At 40.1% G+C, this 23,298-nt stretch overlaps 1 protein-coding gene across 1 annotated transcript in view; it reads right to left on the bottom strand.

Moving 5' to 3' along the window:
• cacna2d3a (calcium channel, voltage-dependent, alpha 2/delta subunit 3a) overlaps positions 1-23,298 on the bottom strand; it is a 556,823-nt gene that overhangs the window by 320,093 nt on the left and 213,432 nt on the right. The window contains 1 exon segment of the mRNA XM_052017619.1: positions 16,599-16,761. Coding sequence (XP_051873579.1) covers positions 16,599-16,761 — 163 coding nt within the window.

Below are 23,298 nucleotides of genomic sequence, written 5' to 3'. Positions count from 1 at the left end.
CTGTCCATCCACTAACTGCTGTGGGAAATTAATCACTCTGTGAACCATGATGCTTTTGAACTCACTTAGGATTCCCCTAACATTCTGGCAGGGCCTTTGTTATTACTTGTAAGCTTGCCTGCCCAGATAGTTACCATCCTTGCTGAGATATTGCAGACTGAACCAGAGCCTCCTAGCACCAGAAATGCTCAAGGTCATCTCCAAGGCCATCTGCAGCCTCCCCCTTTGAAAACTATGATATCCAATGAAGTAGGGTACTCTGAGGACTGCTGGTGAATGGAGTGCATGTTTACTGCTACTGCAGTGTGGTGATCTATTCACAAATACCTCCTGCTCCACCATCTCCTCTTCCTCAGCTACTTGCATTTGACTGGAGGTAAGGGTTATACCCTTAGCCCACAGGAAACCACCACAAATAATCACACCTACTCTGACAAATACAACATGGCTCTTCCAGAGCAGGCTAGGCACTGAAACTCTTTCATCTGATGAAAGATCATTGATGTGAAACATCAACTTAGTTTCTCTTTCCATTGCTTGCTGACCTTGTGAATATTTCCAGCATTTTCTACTTGCATTAAAGATTTTCATCTGCAGTATTTTGCTTTAGGGCAGGCTGTAGAAGCATTGTTCTAACACACTAATGGTCTGTTCTTTCAGATTTCATGACTAGCCTTGCACACAAGCTGCTTAGTAGCCATATGTTTGTTGTGATGGTTCGGCAGCCTGCCGTAGAATGAAGGCATCATGACTGCTGCCAGGATACTGGGCACTGACCAGCATAGTATGGTGACTGTAGTTACACACCAGCTGTGCAAGTAGAATCCATTATGATTGTGGTACTTCTCAGTGCTGGCATATAGCACCTGTGATGCATATAGTCAGCAGCTCCCCATGCCTTGGGGAAACTGCAATCCTCACTTATTCTTGGTAAGAGAGAATGAAATGCCACTTGCTCATTTTGAACAGAACATCAGTGACATTCTTCCTGCAATGGTGAGTGGTAAATGGTGAGATGTTCCAATTGCCTTCAGCACCAACCTGGAAGCAATGCAACACATAAAAGTTCATGAGTCAGGACACCTTGATGGGACACTGTTGATGCAATCCTCTCCTGCTCTGAAGATATAGTTGAAAACACAGATGGCACATTTCAGTGAGTAGGTCCTTACGAAACCACAAATTCACACAGTTCCTCTCACAAAAGAGAATTCCTCCTTGAAAACCCTGGGTGAACATGTCCTCCTGCTGGCAGCACACCCCCCACTCCCCACACCTATCTCCTCATTGACCAAGCAGCCTCTCCTGTTCTGGGTGCCCCCTGCTCATTCACCTAGTCATGACACGTACTGGGGTGAGTATTTACATACTGTATGTCTCCATGTCTGGGAGAACTGGTCTACACAAACAACTTGAAATTAATCCCAAGTCCTTCAATACCTGCTGCACGATTCAAAGTAGATTTTAGTTACTTTAAAGAACTTTCTGAAGCTGCACTAAAGGATCATGGCGAAAAAAACTGAAACCCAGTTGAAGTAATTGATCATTTCTTTAAATGGAGCAGGCGGTGGGTCTGTCCTACTGCTGAATATATGTGTCCCTGTGTGCAAGGTTAGCCACTGCATTGACTATCTTATTCAGTTCTGATCTGACAGTGCTTACAACAGCTCTATACCAATGAACTTCTGTGAGAGAAAGGTCTGTGGAGCCTGCTAGTGTGTGGTTGTTGATGGAAATCCTGTTCCAACCCACCTTTAACAGTAAACACAACTTAGAGGAAAATTTGCTCCTACAATTCAAAATAGGAAGTTAGCAAAAGCTATGACACAGACACAATGTACCATGGAAATTGCTAAAATATTTTTGAAGAACTTTAGATGATTTGTGATTTTCCATTAAACTGAAGTCTTAACACCTGCATATGTCATTAGCATAAGAAATATTTAAACATTGCACAATTAAACTCATTCATCTTTTGTCTGAAATCCTTGGAATATATGCTTTCCACTAATTACATGAGAAGGCACAGCCTGGAGTTTATGCAATTTCCTTCCTTCAATCTCTTCAATTTCTAGCTGAACAGGCTGTAAGACTTACTGCTTTCATATCTACAGCTCTCAAATTTCTTTTTATTATTAACATAAAAACTGGCAATTCAAACAATACAGAATTTGCTGCTTTTAAATGCCACACAACCTGCGCATCTAGGGAAATAGAACAATTTTTGAATGTGTGGGAATAGGTTCTAAGTGGTTACACTAACTGCTTCCCTTTTTATCTTTAACTTTGTGAATCTAAATTGCTATCTACATGATAACAATTTCTGAAAGGAACAATCTGAATGGACCCTAGATTTGAATGTCTATGTTCATTTAATTAACAGAAAGCACCATATTTATTGATAGAGAAGGAAAGATTCAAACTTGTTTAATCATATTTGAAGTTTAATGTCTTCATTGTTATAAAGACACAGACCCAAACAAATAAAAGCTGCTCTCTCATTTTGCCTTGTATATTTTTCCATGTAGCTGCTCAGAGACTGAAAAGACAAAAGTCATGGTCTGTGACTGTAATTGCATCTTCCAGGATAAGAAACTTGTCCTTACATGAGAATCAATCGGCCATCATGAGGTCAAGGAATTCAGTTTTGCCTGTTTTTAAGACATCTGAACAGGAAGCTCCTCGATATTGGAGACTAGGCCTCATTTCCAAATATGGGAGCAACTAAGAACTGGGGCAGTCAGGATGAGAAGGAAGTGGCAGCACAGATGTGATGAAAGATGGTTGTTGGATGGGGGAAGGGTGCAAACAGAGGAGTGGGGGTCAATGAGGAAGTAGTCATGAGCACCAAGGAAACAGTGACTGGTGGTATCGCTGGGCCCACTCAGAAGGATTGGAACCCTGCCAGTCCCCCTTTGCACCTATAAAACTACTGTCAATCCCCACTCCTCATTCCCCACTTCTTACCTTGATGCTGATGTGGAACCTTCCTAAGAGCTTCCAAGCTACTGCTTTTTTGTTCATTTAGAATGAGCAAACAGCTCACAGGATGTAAATAAGATACAGCCAATAAAATCATCCAAGATCTCTCACACAGTTTCCTGGTTTGGAAGATCATCAATACCGCATGGTTGCCTGCTCAGGATCTAAAATTCTTTCCAAATAGTTAAAGCTAATTGACATATGGGACCCCATCCTATTTGATGCCAAGAAATCCACTAAATAAAATTCATGAAAATGCTACTTTAAATCAAAGCATCTAAATATAGACCAAGTGTCAAAATTGAACCATTATCTATGCAATGCTATGAATTTTCTAGATGTGCTATGGCTGTGTTCGGTTTCTGATTATTACTGCAGCAACTGCATTACATTATTCAGAAGAAATCATGTTTGGCAGTTCCCCATTGAATTTACTTGATGAAACAGAATTACAATGAATTTCAGTACAGTATCATGGCATTTGGCCCAACTGGACTAAGCTGGCATTATGATCTATACATGTCTCCTCCCATCCCATCAGCCTGCCATCCTTCTCCTGTTCTTGTCTTGATGCCTTTTGAAAGCTTTTCAATTATTTGGTACTTTCTATTACATAAGTTCCAGATTTCAGCCACTCAGAGTTTAGAAATTTCTCCATAGTTCTTGAATGGATTCACTAATCTTGTATTTATTACCAATTCCCCACTTAAAAACACACTTGAATCTGAACAGTGACATTTCAAGTTTAGTAGCAGCAGGAGATCACAGAGGAACTGGAAGACACGTTTCTTCTAAGTGACAAAAATGAAACGGAAGTCCGTCTCCTGCTGCTACACTAATGATGCTACCAGCTTGGACTTGTATCCAATATGCATTCTTCCTGGGCATACTTGTGAGCCAGCTTGGCATCCAAGACAGGTAAATTGTGAACTGTGCAGAAGAGCTGCAACACTGTGCCTGCATTTGGCAGATTTATTTCAAAGACGTCAACACACAAATTTAAGTTGGTTGTCAGGCCACTCTCTTCCACTGCTCAAGTCCAATGTGCCAACCATTTTATCAGACAATATCACATATTAGTCCATATAAATTTACAAAATTAGGTTTTAATTGTGAAAAAAGATTTGGTAATTATAATATTTTAAAATTTTCTAATAACATAAAGGAAGCCACTTTGGCCCATCAATCCTACACCAGCATCACAGGGCAATCTCATTCCCCCACTAATTTTCCCCATAATCTATTCTCCTCCCCCCTCCATTCCTATCATTTCCCCCCGGATTCTATCACTCATCCACACAACTGGGGCAATTTACATTCGCCAATTAATCTACATGTCTTTGCGATGTGGGAGGAAGCTAGAATACCTGGAGGAATCTCATGTGGTCACAGAGAGAACATGCAAACTCCACACAAACAGCAGGATTTAACCTGGGTCACTGCAGCTATGAAGCAGCAGCTTTACCATATGTGCCACTAAGCTGGCCCTTCCATTGACTGGCTATGAGATGCTTAGCTCTGTCTGCAAAGTTTGACTCAGAACTGGTTTCAGGAAAGATGTTGCTGCACTTTCCCAAAGTCAACACGCATAATGGGTGAAGTAAAAGCCAAAACAATATCTAGTCTTCACAGATAAACTTAGCTTATGAATTAACATATTATTTGCAGAATTTGCTTGAGGCTGTTACAAGATAAAATAGTGTACCATTGTTTGAGCAAATGTAACGTGCACCCAAGTTGTTATTCATTCATAGAATTTTTGGTGAAACATGAAGAATTCTGTAGCAGTATTAATGTTCTTCTGAAGAAAACCACAAGCCAAAACTGTAGCACTTTTTGAAAGGGCAATCAAGGATATATATTGGCACAGGCAAATATGAATTTATTCTTATCACTCAACTGAACATAATGGACAACTTCTTGCTTGTGGTTCCACAGGACACACCAGCTAGCTCCATTGTGCATGCAGGTATGTTCTGAACTTCCACCTCTGTGCATTGCAGTGTGGGAGAATGGAACATAACAAAGGATAAAGCAGTGCATCTGTTCTCCTGTTCTACTGGAGTCAGCAGGGATCATACTGAGTGGATCACACTTTGTATCTGGCCCCTCAGTTTTACACCAGCAACAGCTGCCTCATCTTGTGCAGCCTCATTCATTTGAATGGGATTGACAGCATTCATTAAAAAAAGGTAAGCAAAACTGAGTGTTTTTTTTTCCACTTTTGTTTTTAAATTTGCATCAATTAACTTTATTAAATTACAGGAGATAAAAATGTTTTTAGATAAATGTATTATTATTTATTTCTTTCATCATTTAGATGTTTTTCAATTGTATTTTGAAGTCTTTGATCATTGGAGACATTTTGAGACCGGAAGGCATTAAGGCTGGTCTGGGGCAGGGTATCTCAACCCAGTGCCCGAGGTCTACTCACTGCTCATGGACCAGTCCAACCAGCAGAACAGCCACAGCAGCAATGCCCCAGAATAATGGAATCTGCACAGCTGCAAAAAGTTTCTGTGACTGCAGGGAAACCACAGGAGGATGTGACTAGGGTTGAGCATGACCTATCGAAACACTGACAGTAACAACATGAGCTTTTTGTCAGTTTGAACAGAGAAGGATATCAAACAGCCCTGAGGAATCCTAAGCATGGCAAAAGGGTAAAAATAAAGTCAATTATTTTCACATATACATGTTTTGTTTTCAGTGTGTATATTTTGTTACCATGGCCCGAAAATTAATGAAACTTGTATATTTTGGCAGCTGACAAAGAGCACTAATGAAATGGCACTCCTAATTTTGAGGATCCAACATCATTTACAATATACAAACCTACAGGCAGGCATCTTGGCGCAAGTCATCAAACTAGACACAGGAAAACTGCAGAAGCTGCTGCTTGGAATGCAATTCACTAGGTTACAAGGCAGTTAAAATCTGGATGACTTTTATGGTGTGCGTTGAAGTTCCTTCGAGGCCCACAAAAATATTCCTTTGCTGGACCTCTGGTTTGCCACCACCCTCAGAACTGGGGCAAGTTAACTGAAAAAGTCGACCAGTTTGAACACAGGCCAGAATCTTTTAAAATGCCTCCAGCCACACCACCAGTGTTTACAAAGTGGTAAGGTCTCCAAACCTTTGCCTAGGTCATCATTGTAAAGCATTTATGCTCTCTAAATTCATAAGCTCTACCAAAGTACATCACAGAGTGTACAGATTGATACAGGTGCTCAAATTGTGCGCCATTTACTCAGCCAGGCTCCGGAAGTTTTTATAAAAATGTACACAGCCCAAAGAGCTCTTGGTCACATGACACAATCCTTAAAAGGGTGACACCCTTAAAGCATCAATTACTGTTCACAACCAATATTACACATCCACCACTCATTACCTTCTTAACGTCAAATGAAAAATGATGTTAAAAATGTAGTGCAATTGACTTCTGTGACTGACATTATGTTGCAAATGCTTAACAGGTTTATATCACATCCCTCTCTCTATTTTGTTCCTGTTCAATGTTCAGTGCTACAAAATAAGCTCCATATGTTTCCTTTTTAATGGAAAGTGGTTGTTAAAATAAATAAGGGACTTATTCTACATCTATATGGGATCGATTAATGTAATTCTTTTATGATTTATATTTTTTTTCTGATTTGCATCTTAATATCACTTTTTCATTTTTAGCTAACAATTGAACTGCCTCAATGATCAGTGCACTTTATTACTTTGCTGTTATGATAGGGTGAGTGTGCACTGTTTGTTTATATGCTGTGTTAGTACCTGGTGGATATTGATTGTGCCTCCAGAGCTTTGACAGCTGCCTTATTGGGTGCAGTAGAGTATGTTCTGGATGACGTGCATTAGTTCTGTCTGGATGCTGCCATTGATATGCTGACCAGCTGCTGGAAATAAGTCAAGATCTGAGACCATTTGGTTGAATTTAACCTTATCCTTCTTTAGATGTTGAGATTGCAATATGGTGACATCACTGGGATCTGACCATATTTTTAACTTCAATCTGGCTAGGGAAGCAGGTGTGGTTTTACCAGTTGGTAAAATCAGCTGAGAAGAGGGTCAGAAGCAGAAAAGGACATTCCTGCTAAGATCAGTTCTTTATATTTTTAGTATATCGTACATTTCATTAAGTTGAAGCTACCTTGCTTATTGATGAAAATCTGAGCTATCAGCAGGGAGTCTCACCTGCCCACTGTGTCTATGAGGGATACACAAAAGACTGCAGATACTGGAATCTGGAGCAACAAACCACTTGCTGGAGGAACTCAGCAGGTCGAGCAGCATCTGCGGGGGTGGGGGGGGGGGAAGGGAATTGAGAAGGGTTTGGGTTGAAACCCTGAATCAGCACTCAAGGCATTAAGACAAGAAAAAAAAAGAACTGGGATGAACTCATCAGTAGCAGAGAGGCAATTAACATCTGCTGGCACGAATACTTCAACGGTCTTCTCTGTCCTTCAGAGCTACTCTGAAACAACTTGGTCCTTGACTGAGAGTTCTTGACTCCATGCCACAGCAACTTGTTTGGGCCAGCCTTGTCACCACTACTGTTCACCAATGAGGACACACCCAACTAAAGAGTTACAAAGCCTCGGGAGAAGACAGTATCACTACTGAAATCCTAAAACCCAATGATAAAGAGCTTCAGACACAAAGTCATCGTCCACATTTAGGAAGAAAAGTATTTACCCAAGGCCTCAGAAATGCTGTCATCATCATCATGATCTTCAAGAAAGAAGACATTCCAGATAAGATTGCGAACCGTGAGTCCATGTACTGGGAGCACATAAAAGCAACACTAAAGCGGTGACAGGAGTGTACCGCCTCGCCAAATACCCACCAGTCACCTCTGCCCCTTCTGTGTAAAGCTCTGCAGTTCCTACACTGGCCTCATTAACAACTTCACAAAGTCAGAGTAAAAGCAAATCATCTGCGATCCCCAAGAAGACGACATCGAAAATCTGAAGAAGCTCCATCCTCCTGGATACTTAATCAAAAGAGTCCACAAGAAGCGGACTACAAGGCAAAGAATGATAGAAAGGCAAGCAAAATTCTTATTAAGGGACATCAAAGCTTAAAATCATGTGCTCTCAGTCATGGATGCAATATCACAGATTTCTGCCCAATTTCTGGAAACAATTCATGGTCAAAGGGCAGCCAATGCCCAGGAACACCAGCCAAATAAGAACCCCTAATAAAACTCACCATGGCAGAATTAAAACCACTGGATCAAAACATTCTCACATTTAAAATCACCGCGGAAGGAACCAAGCAGGATTTTTGTTTTCATTGATTCCGAATCTTAGTCACAGACTGCAGAGGCCAAGCTTCCCACAGCTGCACAAAACATGACCAAAAGTGTCACCCACCATGTGGTTTCCTTAGGCCATAAAATAGAGATGAATATTGAATGGAGATTATTATTCTTCTGTCATATAAGAATGCATGAATGGCAGGTGCTTTGTGCAAACCATGGCTTGGGCACTTTTTACTCCATGAATTGTAAGAATTTGCAACATTCATTCTTTTATTTAGAAAGGAATGTATATTTGCCCATTAGAATTGGTTCAGATATAAACTTCTATTTCATGCCTCCCTTATATCATTTAACAGAGTTCACTTTTGCAGTTAATCTGCCACGTGCATCCACTTTTCCACCGTGCAACTCTTACACCAGCTTCATCTTTAAACAAAAACCCCATAGTCCCAAGTTCATTCACTTCAAAATTGTCATCGTCTATCAGTCGGGCTTTTTAATTTTCACATGGCAGGATGTTGAAAATGTGAGGTGATAACATCGCAATGAGAGCTCTGATTGAACAAGGCAGGCAATTGTGTTATCTCTTTAACCACATTGAAGGACTGTGAGATTAACAGCCAACAGATGGAGAAAGAAAAGTAAATTAAAATGAATTGATGCCAAATAAGATACTGAAAGAAATATTAAGGCAAATAAAAAGAGTGGATTTAAAGACAGAAAGAGTGAATGAGAAAAAATAATTTTTAAAATTTCCAAGAATTACAACCTGAAGGAGAATCGTTCTAGCAACAGTTAATTTGCGGTTAACCATAATTCCCATTTACCACATTGTTAAAAGTGTATCTAAGCTAGCATGGACAAGAACAACTTCCTCTTTTGAGTTTAGTTCATACCTAATATAATTATTTTACAACACTCATTGCATTACAGTAGTAAGCCCATGGCAGGGTGCCATTTCTATGAAGCTGATGACAGAATGGTGAGCAAATTTTGGAGTTTCATTTGGGCTTTTGAGCAAGTACAAAAAAAAATTAACCACAATTTAAAAAAAATATTTGCCAGTTTACTCCAATTTTGAACACAGTAAGAGAATATCAATATTAGTGAATGGTCTAATGGAAAACATTTGCAATAATGTAGATTAAAATTTTTGTCCTTCTGTTCAAAACTTCTATGACATGCTCCCTTACAACCTCAGCAATTTCCTAGAGACCTATTGCTCCTAGATCCCTATATTCTTCTAATTTAGCCTCCTGCTGATTTCCTGCACCCATCATTGCCAACTGAGTGGCCTTTTATCAAAAGCTTGTTGACACTCAGTTTAGAGCCTTGGTACTGATGACATCATCCTCACAAGATGGAATAACATTTGATTTGATTGCAAGCCAAGCCAGCCATGGTACGTTGGTTGTCAGCACCACTGTGTCAGTGGGCCATTTCTCCTGGCTCCCCAGCTACGAGCATTTGCAAGACCCAAATGTTCACTCAAAGAGAATGTGTTAGGAACCCATATCTGAATAAAAATATTCTTCAAACAAATCTATTTTACAGAAATTAATTGTTCAAAAATTCAGAGCTCAGTTCACTTCAAATTTAATTATAATAAGTTGTTTTTGGAAGATTTAATTCTTGAATGCAATTACTTTGCATTTTATATACCCTTGTATAACAGGAGAACGTCAGATTAGTTTTCATTTGTCCAGGCTGAAGAAATTCGATAATTGACATGGTTATTTTTAGGGCCCTACAGAATCCTTTGTTAACACAACTGCTTCAAACACTCAGCTCCATAAGACAACAGGGAGTCCATGGATATGGCCAGGAATCATTTCATTTGGACAGACGGCTGTCCCAACCCAGAGTGACTTTTAATATTTTAATGTGTTTTTGTTAGCACTCAGATTAGAATGTTAAATTTAGTGCAGTAATTTCCTTTGTATTCATCCCATGCAGGAAGAACAACTGGTTGACAGCCCTGTTGTTTTTAATGTGTAATTGCACATCAGCCTCTCACCTGAAATGATGTACCATTCTTACGTAATGGCCACACAGGACACTGGATTTCTGAGAATCAATTAACATGTCCCTGGCCCAGACTCTGCCATTTTTCAGTCAGTTCTTACAGATGCTGACTGTAACACCCAGACAAATTTGGCAATCGCTAATTTGTAGTAATTCAGAAGCACAACAGCCTGATGCAACATTCAGTAGGAAGGGAAATATGTCTGCAGATGCAACCTTGTTAAAGCTGGCAGAAATTGCAAAGGATGATCTGTTGAATGCACGGGTTGGTGAGGTGGGAGGTGAAGACCCAGGGGATTTTAGGGGCTCTGCCAACAATGTTAGAGGGGAAGCCACCATTCAGAAAGAAGGAAGACACCTCAGAGGCCACTGTGTGGAAAGTCAGAGCAAATACGACAGGGAGGAATTGGGAGAAAGGAATGGAGTCTTCACAAGAAGCAGAATGAGAGAAAGAATATTCGGGAGTCCGTAGGCTTATAATGGATGCTAGCCTATCCCTGAGATGGAGGCAGAGAAATCGACGAAGAGAAGAGAAAAGTTAGATAAGGACCCTGTGAAGGTAAGAGCAGGGGAGAAGTTGAGAGGAAAAGTGAAGAAACTTTTGAGTTCTGCATGAGTGCAGGAAGCAGCAGCAATGCAGTCATCACGCACTGGAAGAAATTGAGGACTGAAACAAAGACTGTTCCACATACCCCACCAAGAGGCAGGCATAGTTTAGATCCATGCAAGTTCCCAAAGCTACACCACTGATCTGGAGAAAGAGAATGCAGTTGAAGGAAGAGTTGTTCAGTGTGAAGACAAGTTCAGCCAAGTGAACACTGATGGAGCCAAAATAGTGGGGCTTCCATTCAAGGAAGAAGCAGAGGGCCTTCAGAACACCCTAATGTGGCATGGAGGTGGACATCTAGTCTTTGTGTATTGTGCAAGTAGAATCATACAGCATGGAAACCGGCCATTTGGCCCACCACGTCCATGCTGGCCTGATGGTATCCATAATAATCCTATCTTCCCGCACTTGGTCCATAGCCTCCTGTGCCGAGGCAACTTAGCTGCTCATAAAGACTACTTCTTTAATGCTGTCAGTGATTCTGCTTCCACCACTCTCTCCAGTAGGGCATTCCAGGTGTGCACCACTCTCTGGGTGAAAAAGGCCCCTCTCAAATCCTCTCCAAATCTCCTACCCCTAAATCCATATCCTCTTCTTTTATATACCTCTGATAAGGGAAAAGTTTCCTGCAGTCTCCCCCATATATAACCCTCAATCATGTCCTCTCTTAATCTCTTCCATTCCAGGGTAAACAGACCTAGTCTCTCCACATAACTGAAACCTTCCATCCCAGGAAAGATCCTGGGTGTATCTCTTCTACAGCTCCTCCAGCACCATCAGATCCTTCCTATAGTGCAGCGACCAGAACTCCAGCTGAGGTCTGACCAATGTTTTATAAAGTTGGAGCACAAGCCCCCTGTATTCAATGCCCTCACTAATCTTCACATTCCCCCATCCCTAAGACAACACCACAGCTGTATTAGTGAAGGCATGCACTCCAGAACTAGCTGTGCCACTTATCAAGCTGTTCCAGTACAACTGCATTTATCGACAATGTGGAAAATTTCCCATATTTCTTATGTTTACAAAAAGTAGGACAAATCCAATCCAATGAATTACCATCCAGTTTACCCACAGTCATCAGCAAAGTGATGGAAACTATTATTGACAGTGCTATCAAGTGGAACTTACTCACCAATAACCTTCTCACCAATGCCCAGTTTGGTCTTCACCAGGACCACCCAACTTTGGACCTCAAAGCCATAGACCAAAGAAAAGAATTCCAGAGATGATACGAGAAAGATTACCCTTCTCGTCAAAGTAGCATTCGACTGTATGTGCTGCCAAGCTGCCCTAGTAAAACTGTAGTCAACAGACATCAAGTAGGAAACACTCTAGCTATACCTTGAGCAAAGGAAAGTGATTGTGGTTGTCAGAGATAAATGATCCCCATCGCAGGACATCACTGCACCAGTTCCTCAGACCAGTGTCCTAGGACCCACCATCTTCAGCTCCTTCACCAATGACCTTCCCCCCATCATAAGGTCAGAAGTGCAGATGTTTACTCATGATGGCACATGTTGAATTCCATTTCCAACTCCTCAGCAAATGAAGCAGTCCATGGCTGTATACAGAAAACTTAGACAACAGTCAGGTACCACCTAAGTGCCAAGCAATGACCATCTCCAATAAGAGAAAATCTAAGCACTTACCCTTGACACTGAATGCCATTACCATTTGTCGAGTTCCCCTCCATCAATATCCAGGAGTCACCATTGACCAAAATCTCAACTGGAGCAGCCAGACATATACCATGGCTATCATGGCAGGTCAGAAGCTGGGTATCCTGCAACTTCTGGGTATCCTCCTGACACCACAAGGCCTTTCCACCATTTACAAAGCACAAATCAGGAGCATGATAGAATAATCTCCACTTGCCAGGATGAGTGCTGCACCAACAACTCTCAAGAACCTCAGCAACATCCAGGATGCCGCCTGCTTAATTGCACCATATCAAGCACTCTAAACATTCATTCCATCACCAGTTCTCAGTGGCTGCTGTGTTGACAAAGTCCACTGCAGTTATCCATCTAGATTGTTGTTACAACAGCTCCCAAACCCACAACTTTGACTGAAGAGGACAAGGGCATCAGGCACATGGGAATCATACCACTTGCAGGTTCATCTTGTCTAGGAAATATATTGCCAGTCCTTCATCATCAATGGGTCTAAGTTCCTGAACACCCTGACCAACAGCATTGTGGGAGTGCCTTCACCAGGAGGGCCACCATGATTCTTGAAACACTTCACCACCACCCTCAAGGACAATTAGAAATGGGCAATAAATGCCGGCACTGCCAACAATGCCCATTTCCTGAAAATTAAGGTTAAAAGAACACAAAACAGCGGGAAAAAGCATCGTAGTATAGCGGTTCAATTCTGGCCGCTGTCTGTAAGGAGTTTGTACATTCTCCCTGTGTCTGCATGGGTTTCCTCTGGGTGCTCCGGTTTCCTCCCACATTCCAAAGACATACAGGTTAGGAAGTTGTGGGCATGCTATGTTGGCACTGGAAGTGTGGCGACACTTGCGGGCTGCCCCCAGAACACTCTATGCATGTTTCGATATACATGTGACTAATGAAGATATCTTATCTTAAAAAAATTGTGAGAGTCATCTAAGGATGTGATAACGTCAGAGAGGGTGCTTAGGTCATTTATAAGGTTGCTGCTAGAACAGAAGAATTACAGATATGAGGTGAGACTGACTGGATCAGGGAACAAAGGAGACAGAAGAGAGATTTAACTGAGGTGTATGAAATCATCTGAGGACTGGGCAAGTGAGCAGGAAGCACCTTTTTCTCTCAACAAGGGGGCAATAACAAGGGTACAATAACAAGGGTACATAGGCATTTTATTTAGTAGAAGGACTAGAAAGCATTTGAGAAAAGATGATTTCACCCAGAGTGGTGGTGGCTGGAACTCACTGCCTCAAATGGTGGTGGAGGCAGAAAAACTCATTCATTTGAGAAGTATCTGGATTAGCACTTCAAGAGCCTTTACCCATGAATCTCCAGACCAAGAGCTGGCAAGTGAGAGCAACCTACATAGTTCCAAATTTCACTGAAAGGGGCACAACAGGATGAAAAGCCTCCTCCTGTTCCACATATTTCCGTGATATATCTCAATAATTCTGTAGCCCACGTCCTCTAAATTAGCCAGCTGTTAAAGCTTCAAAAGCAGTGAATGGTTCTGAATGTTTTTGCCATTCAAAAAACATTTAAATCTGTTATAAACTACTCAAACCATTTCAAAGACATATAAAAATAAGTTTTTATAAACTAAAATTACATTTAATAAAATTAAACTAACTATAAAAATCTAGAAATACCAACACTTTCACAATTTGCAGTTATTTTCCACCATTGTAATCAATGGAAAAGAACTCTTTATCAGATCCAGCATTGTGCAGGTTTTTTGAGTAAATTTCCCACCATATGTGTTAGATGGCCTCCACAATATCATGTTCCCTCCTTGAACAACATGAGCGGTCCAACGTTAGAATGCATTTGTGAAATTTGTAATAAACAGCTAACTGCATTTCAGGTCTTATATATTCAAATAATACACTGAGGTGGCTGCCAGTTATGTGGGGAATACTTGCTTGGGAAAATCTGGGCCTTTGTTGCAGATGACATTTTGGATACAGTCCAGAAATTTACTGCCTTTTAGATCCAAATAAAGAAACAAATCCTTATTAAAACAACCTTGCCTCTGCTACATGCTTATCTAATTTCCAAATGTATTAACTCTACCACTTGACAATTCATACCAGAGGGTTTACCTACAGCTATAAAACAATATTAAATCTTTTTATACTTTGTAATTCTATCCATAAAATCTGAATTGTCTTCTAACCTTTCATTATATCTCTCATCAATGCTGAGATTTTACCCTTAAAGTACTGTGGGTCCTGTTTCCTCTACCATTTCCCATGTCTTTCCCATAGTTTGATCTTCTAGTCAGAATTAATTAGTTTGGTCACAGCCATATCTCAATAAATGTTTCCACATTATTCTCTCCCAGTTAAATCTACGCCTACCATTCATTTAATTTGTGGCTGGATACAAAAAAATGCTTATCTGGGGAACACACCCAAACTAGTTGTTTACATGTTTTACTCACACACTTTTTTCCTCTTCCCTAGTTCAATTACTTTATATCTTTTAGCTCTTGCTTAATGTACCATTTCTGACAATTATCTTTTTCTCTTCATTTGTTTCAGAACTATTATTAACTCTTTTGTTTTGCCCGAGCCTTCCCTGCTTAATGGATTTCAATAGAAAGTTAAAATTAGATGTATCACCTTGTGTGCCAATGTAGCAGAAACATTGGTTAGATACCTGTACGTCAGGAGTAGTGTCCTGAACTTTAAGTTGTAATAAACTTGGCTTTGTTATTAGGGGTTGAGCCAAGATTGCACTGTTGCTTTTGAAGATGAGTTTGAAAAACCAACAAGGTTGCAGAGTTGTAAAATTTGAAATGTAAAATCAATTGTAAAGTCAATTTTTGACATCACTAATAATATGCTTTAAAAAAACGACCTACTATTGAATAACGTAATTGTGCCCCCACAAGCTAATTATCATCCACAAGTAATTAATTGGTGAATCATAGTGATCCTCCTCATAAATTTGTAACACTATCAAAAGTAAGATTAGATTATGCAGAATATGATCTCTATAATGGTGTATAATGGATTCAGTTACAAATATGGTCAGGGCGAGGAACATATTCATAGCAATATTTGGCAAGTTATAAAGGACCTAGAAGACACAAATACCAAAGCCGTATGAGAGTTAAATGGTATTTCACTTGAGTGAATATCTGTGGCATGCCATCAATGGTGCAATATTCTGTTCATTTCATGGGTGATTTCTTTTATGTTTCATAACACTCCTTGCAAATCAGAACATTAAGTGACAATCCACTAAAGGGAACTATCACATTGCTGGGCAAGGAATTTATCATTTGCAGTTATGATATAAATATTCAATACAAAGAGCCAAGAGTTTTGAGAAACTAAATACTTCTCAAAAATCCATTGTTTGACAGGTGAAAATAAAATGATAGTTTCTCTTGAATCATAGGAAATGTATTCCATATAATCTTTCTTTTTCTCAATCAAGTATAAACTAATGAATGCCAGAATATCATTACATAATTAACATAAAATCAAAAATCATGCAAGGCAAGTGTAAACAATTAAGAACCATCATCTAAAAACAAGAAACATAAACCCAGGGAACAGACTACATTCTTGTAATCATTCAGCTGTACCTATTATTATTTATTTTGTTGTGTATACAGATGAACAGGGATTATATTACTTTTGGCCAGCTGCATATGCTATTCACAATAACTGCATACATGATATACATTCAGAAAAATTAACTGCTATAGTTTGCTAGGAGCACTTTGTCAAACAACAATCTGAAACAGATTTTTTTGAAATTGAAGATCTAATGAATGAATACAATTTAATTAATCACACCCAATATGGTTGTACAACTGCCTGAATTGTGAATAACTTTACAGAACATATATAAACTTAATGCACTTACATGCATTTACACACTTTTTTGAAGTATAAAGCATCTAATCTAAAACCATGTTTTCATACAATTAAAACTTCATGCTGTTTATTACATATTCAGTATAAATTGTTGGAACTGTCAGAAGCAAAACAAACAGAAATAATATAAAATTCCAGCATACCTTTGTTGTACTTGTTGGTTGGTACTTGGACGTCACTTAAGCTGACGTTGACAGGCAAGTTATTAAAATGTTCATTAGGCTCCAAAATAAATTCCTTCCCAAGTTCCACATAGTTGCCATTTTCATCTTTTTCGTTTATTAAAACAGCATTGAAGTATTCATACTGAAAACAAAATAAACTCACTATGAATAACTAACTCAATGCAAACCAAGTAGAAGACACAAGAAGTACATTATTATTAGAAAACAATATTACATTTGCACACAGCCATTTGACTTTACAGCATAACATTGTTGAATATAAAATATAAAACATTTTAAACAGTGTTAATATGACAATTTATGAAAACTGTGCTATCAAATATGTTTGATTGTCAGCTGATATACAATGGCTCTAGAAATAACAAACATTGTAAAATGCAGGCTCAAGATTAAACAAGCATAAGGAGCAGAGGGGTATTTCCACAAACTAATATAAATACAGTCAGGACAGAATAAACTGAAGTAGCGACAAAGATAGGGGAAGTTAAAATACATGTAAATTATATCCAAAATAACTTATTTGGATATATACAATACAATTTATTTAACTTGCAGGAAGAAAAGTAAGGTAAAAATTAGATTACTGGAATCCAGAAGCCTGGATTAAGGATTCAGTAAGAACAAAACTGAGGAAATCTCTACGAATGTTGGTATTGCTGAAAACTTCTGAAGCTACATGGAAGCTGGAATACAGACAATGAAATATTTACATTTTTCTTGGGAAGAATAAGTACTTTGATGGGAGTAAAGTCAGGGAGAACCAGAAGAGGAGGAAATGAGGAGGAAATAACATAATTTCTGGATATAAGGGACAAGTTAGTTGCTCAGTGATTCCAGTGACCTCTTCATTCTGCTGCCTTAAAAACTTACACAGAAGTCCCCAGGTATTATCAGTCTTTCTAACATCCTTCAACTTTCCCTAAATTACATGTTAATGAAAGATAAAAACATTCAGCCAACTCCTATATCAAGAAGTAACTGAGAATGTAAACCGAAAAGCTGCCGTTAAACTACATCAAAGAACCAAGTGTCAAATGTGCAAAAGGGAATGAATTTATTTCCCAACAACCATGATTGCCTTGAAATAACTTCTCACTCAAGTTGCAATCCAAGGCACCATTCTTATAATGAGGCTTCTGAACTCTACCTCTAAGTGTGGCTTCATTAAACTGTTGGAAGCCTGCAGTATGAAGATAATTCAAAAGGTGAAGGGTATCCACTGGAGTCCAGGATTTTGCATTGCCTACTTGCTACTAGGGTAAGGTCCATCTTAAAACAGCCAGAAAGGAACTTGGAAGTTAGGGGGAAGAACATTTTGTGATGCACGTCTGTTGGAACAAACAATGTTGGATAGGAGAGATTTTGCTAAGGCAGTATCAAGAGCTAGGAACTAAATAAGAAAGCTTGATTAGCAGCTTTGAATAATTATCAAAATGGGCTGCAGAAGAGATTTCAGCATATTATCACACTGTTCCACTGCTGTAATTGCTACCAACCATGTCTCATATAGATCTCAATTGTACTGTTAACACAAGCACATTCTAGAGTCTTCACAAAGCGTTACTCAAATCAAAACAATACAAATTAAACATAGCTTCACAATTCTGGACTCCAATACAGAACAATAATATTATAGTTAATCTTCAATTTACAAACTTTAGCTGTAATGCAAAATTGACTCTTTAGGTATGTGTCTTCAAATTGCAAAATTTCTTTTGCTATATCAAACAATATTTATTGTTCAGGAGCAGAAGGAAAGAAATACAATTGGTCATATTAATTAATGGGAATCATTATTAATCTTAAACAAGCACCAGCATGCAATCTAGTTCTATTGTATCCTATATTGAAAGTGTGTCAGCCTTCAGTTCACATTTAGTGATAATTTAAGTAATTAATGCAAACTGAAATCAGAGGTGCAGCTATGTCAACAGGATCACTGTTCATTACAATGACCATTTTGTTATGTTAACGCAGACACCTTGTAGTCACAGACACAGCCCTATGACATAATGGGTCCTTGAAACCAACCACAATTTTTACACAGACCACTTTTGAAACAGACTACAACAACGAAAATAGACTGTTCTATGATACAGTAAGAGTACAATGGGGAAAATCTTGATCTTCATAAATATGCAAGGATAATTAGTGGTAGCACAATGTTACCCCTGGAAGTTCATCATGTGTTCCTTAGGGAAAAGTTGTTAAAGTGGAAAAAATGGTAATGGCGTTAAATATGAGGTTAGAAGATCAAAATCTACATGCAAAGCCCTGAACTAAAGATGAAAATACTGGAAACATACAGCAGGTCAGGCAACGTCTGTAAAAAGAGAGAGAGCGCTAATGTTTTAAGTCAAAGAGCTCAATCAGAACTGAGAAAGAGAAAAAACAAGTTAGTTTCAAGTTGCAGAGAAGGTGGAGGGATAATAGGGCAAAGAGAATGCCTGTGAGTGGGTGAGGGCAAGGTTGCCACAGGGATAAGTTGTTGTGGTCATCTGGTTGATACATTTATGGGGGAAGTTAGAAAGTGAGAATACAAACAAAGCAACATAGAAGTTGCAAAATACAGGACTGTTGGACAGGTCCAACAGATCAGGTTGTGCTAGTGGAAAGAGAAAAACAGCTCTGGCCACATATTGATGATTTACAGCAGAAATGGCCAGATCTGAAAAAGAGAGCTATCTGAAGATGTAGAATTCAGTATTGAGTCCAGAAGGCTGCAATGTGCCCAGATGGAAGAAGAGGTGTTGTTCCTCAAGCTCCTCATTATAACAGCATAGGGGGCCACAGGCAGACAGGTCAAAGTGGAGGTGAGATGAAGAATTAAAGTAGCAGGGAAGAGGAAGCTCAGAGTTGTCCCTGTAGACTGAATATAGGTGTTCCCAAAGTGATCATCCAACCTGCATTTGATTTCTCCATTATGAACACAAAATGCACTACACTGGATTGGAAGAAATGCAACTGATTCACCACCTTGCCTGGAGAAAACCCTTAGGGCTCATGGAACTATTCATGTTGTCGGTGTTCTGCAGTGGTGAGTAATTCTGGAAACTTACATCAATCTCGTTATGGACAGGACATTAACGCGCACAATTTCATTTGGGTCCCTGGATGGTGGGAAAGGAAGAGATGAAAGGTGTGGCCATTTCCTGCAGTTGCATGGCCAAGTGCTGTAAAAAAAGAGAGAGGTTAATGGGGACTGAAGAGCAAACCAAGGACTGGTAAAAGGAACAACTATTTTGAATTGCTGAAAGGAGAGGGGAAGATTTTGAAGCTGGTGGGAAAAGGTGAAGGATGATCCATGGATTGCAAAGGCTGGTGGCATGGAATGTTTCCTTGCTTTGTTCAGGAGGAGAGGAGGTGAGAGCAGAGATGGGGGAAATAGATGATATTAGATCAAGGGCTTCATCTGTGATGGTGGAGGGGAAGCTATGATTTCAGAAAGAAGAAAAACATCTCAGTGGCATGCGTGGGGAATGTCTCATCACCAGAACAAGCACACAGAGGAACTGAAAGAACGGAACGGAGTCCTGCAGGAAGCAGGATGGGAGAAACAATAGTTGAGATAGCATTGGGAGTCTGTGGGCTTGTAACAGAAGTTTGTTACTGGCACATGCCCTGGCATGGAGTAGGAGAACCAGAAAGGGAAGGGTCAGAGGTGGAACATGTGAAGTAGAGAGCAGAGTGGAAATTGGTAGCAAAAGTACTGAAATGTTCAAGTCCTGTATTGAGCAGCAAGTAATACCAATGCAATTGTTGATGGACCGGAAAAATAGTTGAGGGAGGTCGCCCAAGTGGAGTTGAAACTGATCCACATTTCCCAAAGAAAAACAGTCGTAGCTTGGGCATTTGCAATTTCCCAAACCTAAACCATTGATCTGGAGAAAGTGAGTTAGGTTGAAGGAGCAGTTGTTCAATGAGTTAAACCAGGCCAATGAGTGTCTTGGTAGAGGGGAACTGGTTGGACCACTGTTCAAGGAAGAAGTATGCAGACCCTGGACCATACTGGTGTGGGATTGAGGTGTACAGAGATTGTATGTTGGGACTAGGGAACTGAAGACTGTCAAAGTGACCGAGGGTATTCAAAGTGTCACAGATGTATGTGAGAAGGGGCAGGACCAGGGTAGAAAGGTTGGAGTCAAGGGAGGAATAAGTAAGTTTGGTGGGACAAAGGGGGCTGAAACAATGGGTCTGTCTGGACAGTCCAGCTTGTGGATCTTGGGCAGGAGATAGAATTAAGCTTTGAGGGGCTAGAAGTTGTGGAGAGCAGGTCTCCCAAGGAACTAAGTGTTTCTCTGAGAATTAATAGCCTGATGATTGGTAGCAGGGTCATGATCCTGAGGGAAGTATGAAGATGTGACTGAGAGCTACTGTTTGGCCTCTGCAAGAAAGAGGTCTGTTCGCCAGATCATAATAACACCACCCTTGCTGGCAAGTTTGATAACAATATCAGAGTTGGTTCTTAGAGGTCAGAAGAGGCAGGAAGGAATGGATGAGGGGTAGAAAAATCAAGGCAATCAATGTTGAGTCACCAGTTAGCAATGAATAGATTGAGAGGGGGAAAAGTGACCAATAGAGATCCAAGTGAATCAGGAATTCTGGAGAGAAAATAAAGGGTCTGCAGTCTGGGATAAAGAACCCTGGTCAAAGGAACAGGCACAGAGACACAGGCAGTGGGAAAAGAGTTCAATGTCATGTTGGACTTTGGATTCATAATGATTGGGGCCAAGGAGGATGAGGCTGATGAAGAATGATCATTCAGGATCAGAGAAGGGAAGATCAGAAGAGATGGTGAAAACCTGGCAGGGATGGAACCAGGGAAGAGATGGAATCTGAGGAAATGAAGGGGGGGGGGGGGGAAGGTCAGGAATGATAGTGGAATTCATGCAATGTTGGAATTTGCTATCATTAACATCAGAAAGGAAGGAAAAATGTTGTCTAATGTAGCACTGAATGCAGTGAAGAATAAAATGGAAGCATGGACATGATAACTCTGAGATTGAGTTAGGGTTGCTGCGGGAGGTGAAGATCAAACCATGACATTGTGCGGATCTCAGGATGCAACAAGAACCAAGCTTCGAGAAATGCTGGATGGTTTGAAGATACCACTGATCTTGGGTGGATCCACATTGTAAAGCATGGAATTTCAGATTGGAATCCACGTGATGAGTTTGGTCCAGAGAGATTTGTTAAGGAAAGAGATGTGGTTGTAGAAGCAAGTGTTGGTCAACATATTATTGAGGATCAGAAGATAAACAGAAACCACTAAGGGTAAACAAGACAAAAGAGGCAGATGGAAATCCCACTGGAGAGCAGAGGAGAATTTCTTCAAGGTTGGCATTGCTTGAAGAAGCATGTGCCCCTGCGTTTGATGATGATCCAGGAAAAAATAAGATCATTATGGCAAGACTTGAAAGAATGTGAGGAAGGAGATAAATCTTCTGAAAATGCTGATACATTTAAGGCCAGCCAAATCTGCACAGTATTTATCTTGTGGAGGAGGCAGTAAGTACAGATAACATGACAGCAGAAAATTTTCCAAGGAGCTCAAACAAATTAACAAGAAACTTGGCTAGACAAATATTTAACATGGATGAGATGAGACTCTTTTGGAAGAAGATGCCCTGGTCCATGTTCAAAGGATGAGAAAACTGCACCAGACTTCAAAGCAGCCAGAAAAAAAATCACTTTACTCTTCTCATTGGAGGCAATGCCAAGGATGACTGCAAGCCTAAGCCTTTCTTAATCTATAATCTATTGTGACTATCTAACTGCCAAAATCATATTGCAATGCTTCTCTCCAGCCTTCACTGAAAGATTGTATGAGGAATAACCTGGACAACAGAGCTTTGCTCATTGTGGATAATGTCCCTGGACATCCAGTAGGCATTGGGACATGGCTGGCAACATCAGTAGCATTTATACCCCCCTAACACAACTTTATTGCTATGATGAAGGTTTACCACCTGGAAGGCATAACGAGGCCTGTCATTTCAGAGTCGAAAGGCAGAAAAAACACCATTCAGAAAATTTGGAAGGGGTACAATTTTAAGCTAGCTTTGATGAAACAGACTAGAGTGATGTTGAAAAGTTATTGGAAAAGTATTGGTATTGGTTTTTTATTGTCACTTGTACCAAGGTACAGTGAAAAACTTGTCTTACATACCATTTGTACAGATAATTAAGTTAGTACAGAGTGCATTGAGGTAGTACAGGGTAAAAACAATAACAGAATACAGAGTAAAGTGTCACAGCTGCAGGTAGACAATAAGGTGCAAGGTCAAACAAGGTAGATTGCGAGGTTAAGAGTCCATCTCATTGTATAAGGGAACCATTCAATAGTCTTATCACAGTGGGATAGAAGCTGTCCTTGAGCCTGGTGGTGTGTGCCCTCAGGCTCCTGTATCTTCTGCCTAATGGCAGAGGAGAGAAGAGAGAATGACCTGGGTGGGTGAAGCTGGCTGCTTCACCAAGGCAGCGAGAGGTATAGACAGAATCCATGGAGGGGAGGCTGGTGTCCGTGATGCGCTGGGCTGTGTCCACAACTCTCTGCAGTCTCTTGCGGTCCTGGGCAGAGCAGTTGCCATACCAAGCCATGATACATCCAGATAGGATGCTTTCTATGGTGCATTGGTAAAAATGAGTGAGTGTCAAA

Source organism: Pristis pectinata, chromosome 6 (assembly GCF_009764475.1).
Source record: "Pristis pectinata isolate sPriPec2 chromosome 6, sPriPec2.1.pri, whole genome shotgun sequence".
Classification (NCBI taxonomy): Eukaryota; Metazoa; Chordata; class Chondrichthyes; order Rhinopristiformes; family Pristidae; genus Pristis; species Pristis pectinata.
This window is presented reverse-complemented; position numbering and strand designations above follow the sequence as displayed.